The sequence below is a fragment of the Pelodiscus sinensis genome, chromosome 6 (assembly GCF_052426305.1).
Source record: "Pelodiscus sinensis isolate ZL-2025 chromosome 6, ASM5242630v1, whole genome shotgun sequence".
NCBI classification, from domain to species: domain Eukaryota; kingdom Metazoa; phylum Chordata; order Testudines; family Trionychidae; genus Pelodiscus; species Pelodiscus sinensis.
Genome location: NC_143057.1, coordinates 42669101 through 42683118, shown reverse-complemented (window position 1 = coordinate 42683118; position 14018 = coordinate 42669101). Strand labels below are relative to the sequence as shown.

Sequence of the window (14018 nt, the reverse complement as noted above, 5' to 3'; positions counted from 1 at the left end):
ACCACCAGAAAATATTACTTACAGTTTAAGATATACTATATCTAAGTATAGTTTTGATTGATTGAAGGGCAATATATTTTAAAAATATCTTGTTTTCTATTCACACAGTCTCCTATGGTTGTGTGCAGCTTGTGCAAACGAGAAGGTCACCTCAAGAAGGATTGTCCAGAAGATTTTAAAAAAATTGAGCTTGACCCTCTGCCAGCACTGACACCCAAGTTTTCAAATATTTTAGATCAAGTATGCATCCAGTGTTACAGTAAGTCATCAATACAGCATAATTTCAATATGTCTGTGGAAAATACAAATTAGTTCAATAGATTTTAATAGAACTTAAGGGAATTCAACAGTGTCAGCAAAGCTAGGTCTTAAAGTAGTAAAACTGGTACAAAAAAGCAATATTCTATGGGATAATGACATTGGCTTAGTTGCTAAATTGCAGCTGATAGTTGTTACATTCATGAGTCTAAACTGTACTTTCAAAGAGTAAAAAATCCAACGTGTGTAGGCTGATCTCATCACTCCTTGAACTAAACATGAAATCAATGAAAGCTGCTGGATATTTGATATTCTTGAAATTTAGGCATCTACTACACATAGACTTCAGAGCCTAAATGTCACATCCTTTTTCAAAAAAAATTTGGCCAACATTCTTTAGTACATTGTTTATGTGATATTTTGTATCTCTTTACCAGAAACTACTGTTTTAAAGAACAAAGGCAACAAATTCCTTTAAAGACTATGCTGATTATAGATTTTTTGAAACATTTCCCCAGTTTATTTCAATGTGGCACCATTGACTTCTGACTGGACAAAATGTACTTTTTTTTCTAATGTACTTTTTCTTTGACTCTTCTTTCACCTATACCTCCCTCTCTCCTCCCCCACCTCAATTTCATCTCTTTTTTTTCTTCCTGTCAATTAACCGTGCCAACATTTTTACATACTTTGCCTGAATTGGTGTGTTTCTGGCTTTTTTGAAGAGGATTTTGCTCCAAATATTATAGAGGACCAGGCTCGTGAACATATACGGCAAAATCTGGAAAGTTTCATCAGACAGGAGTTTCTAGGTAATTGTGTAACTACTTTTTATATTCATATTTCATTTTTAAAGTTTCATTGTTTTGGTATTTTCAACAATTTCATTGTGCCAGTATACAGAACAAACTTGGCTAATTTAAATTTCTTACTCTGCTTAGTTGCTTAAAAATATACCATGACATTTACATTATTGCATAACAGAAAATATTCCAAATTAATCTGAACTCACTGTTACAGCTTGATGTGTTCTCCTCATACATTATGCCCTGCTTCCTTGAGATTGTGTCTGTTTTAAGAAAGAACACAAACAAAAAGCTCCAAAAACATGTCAGTTATAAAAAAAAAATTACTTCCTTTTGGTGTCAGTCAATAGTTCTTTACATCAACAGAAGTGAATAACAGCAATTTAAGAAACTGGTAATCGCAACATTTTTCTCTAATTCATCAGTCAAGATTCACTGTTCAAGTCATTGTATTCCGTCTTGGAAAACTGCTACAAACTTTCTGAAACCCCTTGCAGCCCACCTTGCTCAGGCCAAAATTATCTTCTTCCTTTCAAAGTTCACCTAAGAATTAACTTTCTTTTTCTGATGTTGTTCTCAGAATGCAAAGAACAATTTACAGCCTGTATATCATAGGCCAGGCCTGGGCAAAATACGGCCCATGGGCTGCATCAGGTCCACCAAGCCGTTGGATCAGCAGGATCCCTGCTTGCCCCGCAGCCCTGCACATCTCTCAGAAAAGTGGCTGCGGGACCGTTTCTCTTTCAGAACTGTGAGCCTGGAAGGAGGACGGAGAAGGCTTCAGGCACTGCCCCCACCACCAGCACAATCCCATTGGCTGGTTTCTGCCAAAAACTTGGCCAATGGGAGCTGCCTGTTTAAATAACAGGCAGCACATGAAGCACCATGGTCCCTCTCTTCCCTCCGGCTCAGTTATTCAGACAAGCCCATGGCCCTGCAGCCTGTGGAGGGGTCAAGCAGGCAGGTTGGCTAGTTGAGCTCTGCAAGTATATAGCTTAAAACAAATTGGAATATGAAAATATTGTGCATATTCTGGCTATAAATAGCACTTAAAATTAACTGAAAGAATCTATTGGGAAGGAGGGGGATTTTTTCAATTTACACTGGTGCATTTTTCAGCACCTGATGCATACTATAGCACCTCTTCTGTTTCTTTTTTTCTGAAAAGAGCCCTTTAAACATCTGTAAGGAAGCAGAGAAGCCTTCATTCTATAGAAAGTAGAGAGAGGAGAAAATCTCAGGATATACTTTTTAAATAGTGTTTTATCTGAGGATGGACTTAGTCAATTTAAAAAACAAAAAACGAAGTGATGGATATCCTTTTAACATAAGCTTACTTTCCTGTTCACAAACTTTTTTGTCTTAATGCCAAAAAAGATGACCGTTTTGCTGTGTGGCTTAGTCATTATTTTGATTTGAGTGTTTTTTATTTATTGCTTTTGTAATGTGAATCAGACCAGCAATGGTACAATGTTATCATCCATAGAAAAATCAAGAAAGTATGCCGTATATTAAAAAATATTCCTTAAAGTGGTTTCAGGGGGTAGCCATGTTAGTCTGTAACTGGAAAAACTTAAACAACAACAAATAGTCTTGCAGCACCTTAGAAACTAACCAGAAATGTAGCTGATATCATGAGCTTTTGTGGACACAACCCACTTCTTCAAATGAATGGAGTTTAAGGGGTCCAGTTTTCAAATAAATAGCCCCACCATCCCCTCTCTGTGCTATTTATTTGAAAACTGGACCCCCTTAAATTCCAATCACCTGAAGAAGTTAGTTGTGCCTGCGAAAGCTCATGATATCTACATTTTTTGTTAATCTCTAAGGTACTGCAAGACTATTCCTTAAAGTGGTGTTCAATATTGTTCAATTCAAACCATACCTATTAAAATTAACTGATGGTATATCAGTATGTGGTTATAATACCATATCCTTCACAGGAACCAAGTTGAACTTGTTTGGCTCATCAAAAAATGGTTTTGGCTTCAAACAAAGTGACCTTGATATCTGTATGACATTTGATGGACTGGAAACTGCTGAGGTAGAGTTTAGCACACTTTTGTATAAATATATAACTTGTACTGGCCTGATATATATAATACAGCTATTGTTGCTGTGATTACTATGTCTTGACATCCTTTCGAAAGAAGGACTTGCACAATAGCTGACAAAGTAAATACAACTTCTACCAAAAAATTAATTGGCTAGTATTCTAGGTGCTTCTTGCTGCTAGGTCACTGAATCTAATTTAATAATTTCTTCCTTTACCTGTGTTTATTCGTAGTTTCTGCAGTGAACTCTTAATATTGTTTGAGATGTAAATGAAAGAGGAACATCTGGTTTAACATCACAGTGTTGATGCATGGTAACTTAGTACTAGACGATGGGGTAGGAAAGAAGCAAGTCTTTCTTTTAGGTTGAATAGGTTATAAATGCAAGTTTATAAACTCTTTTAAGAAGGATAGGGTGTCTTTTAGTGTTGATTTTGACATACTCTGCATTTTGAAAATGTCTGGTACTAATGTTGCAGGGTGTACAATTTAGTTATCTTTTATTCCTATATCTTTTAATGGGTTTAAAACTGACAAGCAGTGAAAGGCATCTCCATTAAAATGGTTTGGCTTGGACACTTTTTAATAGTAATAGGTTTTCTAAAATTTTGTGATCGGCACAAAATATTATCAGTGCACTGAAATTATTTTCCTCTCCTTTTCAGGGACTTGATTGCATAAGAATAATTGAAGAATTAGCAAAAGTACTTAAGAAACATTCAGGTACCTTTCTAGAGAATAAGACTCAGTAGTTTTGTGTACATAAATTTCTAAAGTATTTATGAAGTCAGAGATTACTAATGAGTTCGGCATTAGCAGCATTGGGGAGTTAGATTGTGAGTATTTGTAGATCTTTATTTACATGACTAAGCCTGTTGAAGAGTTCTAAGGTTTATAGGACCAGGCCTAAATTAGACTGTGGTACTGTATTAATGACATATATGAAAACAAGTCCAAAGGTAGAAGTTTGACCCTTCAGACAGTGGTTATAGATTTGTATTTACATACAAAAAATGGGTATGTTGACAAATAACATTAATATTTCTGAAGATGGCGCACACTAGACATTCCAGGTATATATTGCTACATAAAACCCATTTTAATCCTTTTTATGAGCATTTCATTCGTATTTTAAATCATTAACTCACTCTATACCAATTAAGTATTTTTGCTACGTAGATATTTAAACAACAGTTTTGTTTTCAGCTAATGTGAAATAAAAGCAAATATAATTATTCTGGGTTTCTGACAAGTGTCTGAAATCAATATATAATATAAATTAAATTTTATACTTTTAATGTATGGAGATTTAAAAGATAGCTTTGATATCTGTCCACAGGCTCTTAAAGAAACCTTTGCACCTTTCGTAAGCCCTTGTTAGTGTATTAGATACTGTTATCATTGTATTAAAGTGAAAGCTAAAATTAATATTCCATCCTAGGTTTAAGAAATGTCTTGCCAATAACAACTGCTAAAGTGCCAATTGTCAAGTTTTTCCATGTGAGAAGTGGTCTTGAAGTAGACATCAGTTTATATAACACACTGGTAAGATCACGATTATAAATCATCTGTTCCAGTTAGATTTTTAGGTTCTAATTCTCCATTTGACTCTTTTTGGTTAAGTCAAAGGAGGCAGAGCAGACATTTTCTGCTATGAGGATATGCTAATTGTAAATTTGGTTATTTCGTAGCAAATGTAAGTGTTTTGGGGTATCTTGATCCTTTTGTAGGATTTGCAGGTAAAGAGCAACATCTTGAGCAGTGACAAGATCATCGCTGCATGTGTTAAGTGTCGTGATTGTCAAAGATTCTAATCTGGCCACACAAGCATTTTCATAATTTTTAGGGGTTTAAGGCCTGGATTATGAAAAGCCCCTGGTGCTGCTTTCACTGGGACTTTGAGAATAGTTCCAAATCCAACTTGCCAGACTTGCTACGTTCTCCATGGAAGCACAATTTACATCTCAAGTACTTGATCAAATATATTAAAAAAACATTTTTAATCGGTGACTCTAGACCAGGGGTTGGGAACCTATGGCCAGGAGGCCAGAGGAGGCCTTTACCTTGCCTGAATCCAGCCCCTGAGGCTCAGGGCTCCTCTCCACACTGGCTCTCCTTTCCCCTCACCGTACTACTGTGGGTCAGGAGCACACAAAATCTACTAGCCTGGGACCCCTTAGGCTCTGTTGTGTGAGGGGAATGTGGGGAGTGTCTCTTTCCTTCTCAGTCAGGGGCCACATCAGTGAGGATTTGGGGTTTTTTTTGTGTGGTTTTTTTGTGTTTGTTTTTTTGCTTCCCATCTGTGTGTGGCCCCTGACTGATTTTTCTGTGGGTCATCAATCGGTCTCTGACCCCAAAAAAGGTTCCACACCCCAGCTCTAGACTTCAAAAGCAAATTCATTGAGACATCAAGTAAAAGTAAGTTTTCATGCCAAGCAGTAGAAAACTTTCCTAAGTCTCCTGTATCAGCAGAAGGAAGGTATTTTCAATGCTGGGTATGAAAGTCTATTTTTCAGGTTGGTAATGCTTACATTTCTGGGATGAAAAATTGTGAGTTGAGGAACTACCCCAGAATTTATGCTCTACCACATGACTTGGAAATATTATACTAGGTTCATGCTTCATTATTCTGAGGTATCCTTTGGATGCTTCTGCGTATTGTTTGTGAACAGACGAAAGTTAAGAATCTTTTTAAGTACCTTGCTCCAGAGAAGGTAAAAACCCGATTCTGACTAACACTTTCTTTCTGAAGTGCAGAACTAGATATATGGGCTTGCTGAGCTCATACTAGCTACAGTTTTTGCCTTTGAACTCAGTGCACATAACAGTTTAACTTGTAAATAAGTGAAAGAGCACACAAACACACAGATATACAAGCCTTTCCGACCAAGTGACTTGTGAATCATTCTAGAATTCTGCTCCTCCCAAGTAAATTGGTCATTTTCAAAGCCTCCTTGATCATAGGCTTTAGCTAACTACCACTTTTTCCATCTCACTCTTTGTTACCCATACTTGTTGCCTGCCTTCTTTAATTACAGGCACTGCATAACACAAGACTATTGTCCTCTTATGGAGCCATTGATCCCAGAGTAAAATATCTGTGTTACACAATGAAAGTCTTTACAAAAGTAAGTAACATAACAGGCATGCTGGAAGTGATAACACTCACAGTATAAAGTGTAATAATTAGCTTTTTTCTTTCCAGATGTGTGACATTGGAGATGCATCTAGAGGTAGCTTGTCATCCTATGCATATACTCTTATGGTGCTTTATTTTCTTCAGCAGCGAAAACCACCTGTCATTCCTGTTCTCCAAGAGGTACAGTGTATCAAGAAATAAACTGATAACCAGTTAGACTTTTTTGGTGCACTCTTGACAAAAATAGTGATCAAAATCATCAAGTCTGAATAGCCATGCTCTAACTAGTTGTCATTCTGTTCTTAGATCTATAAGGAGCCAAAGAAGCCTGAAATTTTAGTTGATGGTTGGAATATTTATTTCTTTGACAAAGTAGATGAGTTGGTGAGTCTTATATGTTCACTTTTCTGATATAGCATTATCGTGCAATAACTCTGTAAAGTGAAACTAATGTCTGGTGAGGCAGGTATTAGAAATATACAATCATTGTAAAAGGTAGTTACTAACAATGACATTTGCTAATATGTTTTACACGTGGACTGAAAAAGAGAACTTATCATTTAGTTACAGTAACAGCCCTTTTATCCAACATTTCACCAACCAGCAAGCTCGAAAAAGCGGCATTTCTGATCTGCACAGTATATAGTCCAGTATATAGGGTGGTTGGTGCAGGGCTGAGATGGGAAGGGTGGTACACATTATTTTTGAGTCTGGGATGGGGTTTGGGTAAGGGAATAGAAAGGGGTTGGGATGGTGGATTGGGAGGAGACGGAGACGCTGCTCTCTGGCAGCCCCCACAAGCAGCTCCCTGAGCACTGACTCTGTGGCTTCCAGCCCAATGTCTGGGATCCACAGCCAATAGGAATTACAGGCTGCAGTACCTGCAGAGGGAGGCAGTGTGCCAACTTGCAGGAGAGCCACCTAACTGCACTTCTTCCAGGAGCAGCAGTGATGGGGAGCTGTTTATGGGAATTGCTGGAGGTGAGCGCCAACCCCATCCAGCACCCTGAGCTTCTCCTGTGCCCCAAACTCCCTCCTGTGCCCCTGCCCCAGACGTCAAACCCCTGCTTCTTAGTTAACCAGCATTTTCAGTTTATCAGAACTCCAATTTTCTCAGCATTCTGGATAAAATGGCTTTTAAATGTCAGGCATTATTGGATACAGCTGTGCCAGTCTTTACAATTGGAATTACACATCTTTATGAAGTGATGCTTCAACACCTTTCTTTAGTAATCTAAACATGTTTAGAATTATGCTTAAAATATTCTTAAAAGAATATTCTAAATGTTTTTTGGCTGTTAAATGAAGCCAAATATTGTTATAACACCACATGCTTTTGGACATGATATTTTGTTTGGAAGAGAAAGAGTAACATTACCCAAGCCAAGCACGGAACTTTGTAAAAGGGCATGGCAAGAAATTTTTTAGTAGATCTGTAGATACTCACATTTATTGCCTTAGCCTAAATATATATTAGAAAATCTATTGTATTTTTTTTAATATCTAATTTCATTAAAACAGTCAAAGATGGGATTTCCTAGGCAGAATAGGACATAAAGGCATTCACTTAAAATTATTTGTGTGATAATCTCAATTTTATGCTATCAAGCTACCATAACATAGTTGGTTGTATGCAGTACAAGAGACCATTGCACCAGTGACTAATTTTTTTTCAAAACCTGAATGCTTTGCATCCAACAGTAATCATATCAGGTTTGTAAAAGAATAATTGCTGATGTGCCATACTACTGCTTTCTTCCCCACCTGAGGTTAGGTGACATAACTCTTCAGTGGAATCACTTTATGTTGAAGGGATACCTGGTCTAAATGTAAATTAACAAAACATTTAGCAATTTTGGCTATCATCAAAAATAAACAGTAAAAATTGTTTTAAAAAAAAAAAGCAAATCTTAACACTAAAAATGCTCACCAACTCTATTTACACAACAAAATTTGATTATGAATATTAACCTTCAAACTATAAAAGGACGGAAAATAATTTAGATTAACTCTAAACCACACTAGTATATAAAAACAATTGTGTAGTTTAATCATCCCAAATTATGAATGTTCATTTGGTTAATCTGTCTGAATTGCTGAATATCAGAACAAGAAATATTTTTCTCCAACTTTCAGCAAGCCTGTTGGCCAGACTACGGTTCAAACACGGAATCTGTTGGGGAGCTATGGCTGGGACTTCTACGCTTCTACACAGAAGAATTTGATTTCAAAGAACATGTTATCTGTATCAGAAGAAAAAATCTGCTTACAACTTTCAAGAAGCAGTGGACCTCCAAATATATTGTTATTGAAGGTATTATAAGGGTTAATACAGAGCTGATTATTGTATGGAATTGCTTTAAAACCTATTTGATAAATCTGCTCTTCTCGCATGTTTCATTTTCATACTGCTGGATTAGGATCTCCTCCTCCTAAATATATTGAGTGAAATCCTGACTCTTCAGAAGGTAGGGGCAACCTTCCCCTCTCCTCCATTGACTTCAGTAGGTTCCGAATTTAGATCTTAGTTTTCAACTGAAATTAAGTTGAAAAGCAATTTTTATGTTTTGTTTTGTTGCAGAACAGATCACTGTGTAATGAGGATCATTTTTGTTTGAGGACTATCAGAATCGCTAAGAAAACTGGAATTCTATCCGTAGTCTCTTACTCTGTAGTCTTTTCTCTGGTTCTTCAGAATTTGTCTGAATTTTAGCTTGCTTTTCTACTTCAGCTCTACTGTTCTTATATTACTTCTGTGGAAAATAGTGACTGTCTACAATAGCTTTTGTATAGCACTCTGCAGAATGTTGTAACAGTGCAATGTATTATGTTTTAAATCAGTTCCTTTTTGTTAGAAGACCCAAACCCTAATCCAGCAAAATATATAAATATATGCTTAGTTTTCATGTACATTAGTAATCCCTCTGAGGTATAATTTAGTTTAAATTCACCGAATAGTTAAGTACAGTGTTGCATCTTGTCAATACAGGCAGTCCCCGGGTTACGCGGATCCGACTTATGTCGGATCCGTACTTACGAACGGGGTGTCCTCGGCGGCGAGAAAAGCTGCTCCGCATCTCCCTGGTCTGCTGGGGGCAGCCCCCCAGCAGACCAGGGAGATGCGGAGCAAAGCCACGGAGGATGCGGGCGGCGGGACGGCGGCGCGTCTGGGCGGTCCTGCCGCCCGTGTCTCCCTGGTCTGCTGTGGGGGGGGGGGAGGGGTGCAGCTAGTGCACCCCTCCCCCCTAGCAGACCAGGCTTTTCTCACGGACACCTGTGGTAGAGCAGCTGGGGTGCTGCTGGGTTGGTCCAGTAGCGCCGCTCCTCGGCGCTACTGGACCAACCCAGCAGCACCCCAGCTGCTCTGCCCCAGGCGTCCCCAAGTCAGCCACTGCTGAAACTGACTAGCGGCTGACTACAGGAAGCCCAAGGCAGAATTGCTCTGCCCCAGGCTTCCTGGAATCAACCACTGATCAGTTTCAGCAGCAGCTGACTTGGGGACACCTGGGGTAGAGCAGTTGGGGTGCTGCCGGGTTGGTCCCCGCAGCGCCGAGGTGCGGCGCTGCGGGGACCTACCTGGCAGCGCCCCAGCTGCTCTGTCCCAGGCGTCCAGATTCAGCCGCTGTTGAAACTGATCAGCGGCTGATTCCAGGAAGCCCGGGGCAGAGAAACTCTGCCCCGGGCTTCCTGTAGTCAGCCGCTGGTCAGTTTCAGCAGCGGCTGAATCTGGACGCCAGTTCCGACTTGCGAACAAATTCAACTTAAGAACAAACCTACAGTCCCTATCTTGTATGTAACCCGGGACTGTCTGTACAGGCATTATTTTTCTAGCATATGTGACTTTTTGATAAAAGATGGGGGGGCTTTTGCTCATGCCTTCAAAAATTGCACTTTTTCAACTTTTCAATTAGTTTGATTCATATCTGGACTGCTAAGATTCTGTCTTTTTGAATATATCATCTTTCAATATATGGAGAAATCAGTTTCAGTATATTGATTCTACGTCAGAAATAGCAACTGTGGATTCCTTGAGTTCATATTCATCAGTTTTGTTCATAGTTGGCTTTCACATGGCCTTTAGTAATATCTACACATTTCTTCACACAGATCCTTTTGATTTGAACCATAATCTTGGAGCTGGCTTATCAAGAAAAAGTAAGTTACCTGTTCCACAAGCGTTCCACAGAACTGGTGAAGATCTTATTCTATTTAGACAACTGACTTCTTTTTCTTTTCTTTCCTTAGTGACAAACTTTATAATGAAGGCTTTTATCAATGGCAGAAGGGTATTTGGTACCCCAGTAAAAGGATTTCCTAAAGAATATCCCTCAAAAATGGTAGGTGTATTTAGAGTATAGCAAGATCAAGGAAAAGGATGAGTAAGTGTGTTTCTAAGCACCTTGCCTAATGTGAAGCTTCACATATGGCTCTTGTGAAAACAATTACACTCTGTTTAGAACTTATTGGTGATTTATGCATGCCAAGTCAAGAGTTTCTTTTCATATTTCAGTGGTAATTTCCATAGTGGTGGTTCTTTTGGCTTTTGCTGTAAGTTGTGGATGGGTTGTTTTGTTTTTTTTAACACTCGTATTGTGGAAGCCTACTAATGTGAAACAGGTTGGGGCTCTATTGTACAACCGCAACCCCAGACATCTCAAAAGTGTTTGTTAAATAGGCTGTCCTAGAGTAAAGCAGCCACGGGGTGTCGGGGAAACAGTTGGAACAAGCTTTCATCTGTAAGCATGTTACACAGCTTGAATTGTAGTCCTGTTATAGAGAATGGACTATAGATGTAACTTTTCTCATTCAGACTAGAATCTTCATAGTCACGTAGGTGATTAAGAAGGCTATGCTGAGTTCTTTGTAGAGCTGTGGTCAGTTAATGACCCTGATTCTATAACGCATGCTCACCATTACTCTTTTGGGGAGCTGCTTGTACTGATATGGCCTCACGCTTAGGCTGTGCCTACACCTTTCTATCACTACAGATGCACCACTATTAGGCATCCCATGTAGCTGCTCTTTGCCTGCAGGAGGCAGCTTTTCTTCTGCAAAAACAAAATCACCCTGAATGAGTGGCAGTATCTTTACCAGGGTTTATTGCCCCTATTGGACAAAAGTGCTAGTGTAGACTAGAGATGTAAAACCCCATTTAATCAGTTAACTGAATAAACATTATGTTTAACCAGTTAACCGCTTATTCAGAAGCAGGAGGAGACTGTTCTGGTCAGGCTGGAGCGTTCCCCACCTGCCAGCACTATTAAGGCCCAGGCTGGAGTATTGTCCTTCCACTGGTGCCGCTGGCTGCTCCAGTCCGATCAGGCCACTAGTTAACCGGTATGCATTACCTGGTAAGGATGATGCTTCCCAGTTAATCATTGACATCCCTAGTGTAGACCTAGTCTTAGTTATAGCTGGTTTAGGTTTCCAAGCTTTTTTGTTTTGTTTTGTTTTGTTTTGAAGTAAAAAGTGCATAACACAATGTTTTTTCCTTTAAGGAATACTTCTTTGACCCAGAAGTACTGACAGAAGGTGAACTGGCTCCAAATGACAGATGCTGTAGAATTTGCGGTAAAATTGGGCACTTCATGAAAGATTGTCCTCTGCGGAGAAAGTACGCATATTTTTAAGCATTCTATGTTTTTGGCGGTGCAAAGTTCTTTACATTGTGTTTAAACATGGATTCCTTAAGTAATTCTAGAGTACAAATAGTAATTTGGCATTGCAAAGTAATTTATATAATTAAATGGAGAATGTGTTTTGCTTTGAATTCTTTATTTTTGTTGGGTTGTCATTCTTATTACTTGTTTTGCTGTCTCTTAGTGTTTTTGTATAGCAAAACTATTTTATGGGTTATGAAATACATATTTCACCCATGGTGCTGTTCAGCTATCTTAGGGATAACATTCGTTCTGGTTTAAAAGAGCAATAGCATTAACTGGAGAGAATTTGAATCTGAAGCTGACTAGCTTTGTGCTGGAGAGAAAGCTCATGAAAACTTCCTGTATGTTCTGATAAATAGTTTCTCTTTATAGAATCTAAAAGGTCCCCAGCAAAAAATCCTTTGTGATGTTAACTAATGCCTAAAAGCAAGCAAAAGGCACCACAGCATGTCTTTGCTCACTGAAATAGAGCCAAATTTACACACAAGAGCAGGGCTTCCTGGACTTGGTATATATGTTTATGGTTCAGTCATTACTGTAGGAAACAAATGCTAACCTAATATTTTAAGGAACCCTGGACTTGAGATGATAATCTCCCTGATATCCTGTAGCTAAATTGGGTAATGTAATCACTACTGAAGCAGTTAAGGAGGAAATCACAAAGTTGTGAGGTGAATGGAATATATGTTTTGTTTCAGCCTATACTTAAAAAAGTCTAATCCTGGCACGCGTATTATGAGTCCCATGGAGGGAACCAAAGAGGGTTGTATACATTTCTGAAATGCTGGATTCAAGAAATATTGAAAATCGACATAATGGAGGGCCCAGTGTATTACTTGCATTACTGATACTTTTACATTTCTAATGGAAATTAGAATTCCCACCCTCTAGTTCAGGGGTGAGCAAAAGGGCCTCCACAGGCCAAATCCAGCCCGGAAATCGGGTTGATCTGGCCTGTGGACACCCTGCCACTCGCTTGCCCCCAGGCCAATTAGAGTCTGGGGGCGGGAGGAGACTGCATGCTCCTCTGCCCCCAAGACCTGATTGGCCTGGGAGAGGAGGGAATGTGCAAAGTTCTCCGTCCTGCCCCTGTCCTACTAGGAGTGCGTGGTGCTTAGAAGCGCCACATACTCCTGGCAGGGCAGGAGGAGACTTCGCGCACACTCCTACCTCCAAGCCCTGATTAGCCTGGGGGCAGAAGGGGGACCACGCAGATTCTCCGCCCACCACCAGAGGCATGGGTGTCTAGGGAAAACTTTGGGGGGAGCAAAGGTGCTCCCCCACTCCCAGACCAATCATTGTGTGTGTGTGTGGGGGGGGGGGGGTGGAAGCAGGGAAGTATCCTGGCCCCTCCCCCTTCTGTTTGAAGCCATGCACCTTCTGGTGTGGCCTGAGGCCACTTCAAAAATTTCTGAAGAGATCCCCAGCAAAAAATTATTGCCCACCCTGCTCTAGTTAGAAACTATGAGCAGAACTGCTTAAATATATGAGATGTTGATCAGACGATGCAGGACATGGGCTATTGCACAAAGAGCTTGCCTCTTTAAGAGCGCATTCCTTAAAGAGAAAATGTGATTCTGTCATTCTATTCTAGGGATGTGAAGGACTAGTCACTTATCAGATAAGCATATGCTTATCGGATAGTCGACTAGTGACTGTCACAAGAGAGCACTGTGATCAATCCAGCAACAGTCCCATAGACTGGGCTGACATGGAACGATAAATCCACAGCAGACAAAATATGCCTTTAACAAACTTTATTGCAAACAATTTAGAAGCAGTTCAAAAGCAAAAGCAATGTTCAAATTGAATAATTAATCTAATTCTTAACCTCATTTTGATACAAGCACATTCTCACACATACCATTCACCCTCTGGGGCTGGCCCAATCCCCAGTAATGTTGGTTAATTTGATTGAGGCCAGAGTCCGATGTGCACATCACCCCAATATGCAAAATCGATGTCCTCCGACCTGTGTGGCAAATTGGTGTGGTATATATTCCCTTGGCGAGGGGCAGTTAGGATGGGGTGACATCCGTCCCCGCTGCGCTTGTGCTTTTTAAATGTTAGCTTCCGGGACTGACAGAGTAGCTGATTA

General features: G+C 39.6%; 1 protein-coding gene across 2 annotated transcripts in view; it reads left to right on the top strand.

Annotated features, from left to right (window-relative positions):
- Nucleotides 1-14018, top strand: part of TUT7 (terminal uridylyl transferase 7) — a 53633-nt gene that overhangs the window by 32231 nt on the left and 7384 nt on the right. For both annotated transcript variants that reach the window (XM_075931792.2, XM_075931793.2), the window contains 12 exons: nucleotides 109-259; nucleotides 984-1070; nucleotides 3008-3108; nucleotides 3784-3841; nucleotides 4560-4663; nucleotides 6157-6246; nucleotides 6324-6437; nucleotides 6564-6641; nucleotides 8394-8571; nucleotides 10365-10412; nucleotides 10503-10594; nucleotides 11756-11871. In XM_075931792.2, coding sequence (XP_075787907.1) covers nucleotides 109-259; nucleotides 984-1070; nucleotides 3008-3108; nucleotides 3784-3841; nucleotides 4560-4663; nucleotides 6157-6246; nucleotides 6324-6437; nucleotides 6564-6641; nucleotides 8394-8571; nucleotides 10365-10412; nucleotides 10503-10594; nucleotides 11756-11871 — 1217 coding nt within the window. The remainder of the gene's footprint in view (nucleotides 1-108; nucleotides 260-983; nucleotides 1071-3007; nucleotides 3109-3783; nucleotides 3842-4559; nucleotides 4664-6156; nucleotides 6247-6323; nucleotides 6438-6563; nucleotides 6642-8393; nucleotides 8572-10364; nucleotides 10413-10502; nucleotides 10595-11755; nucleotides 11872-14018) is intronic.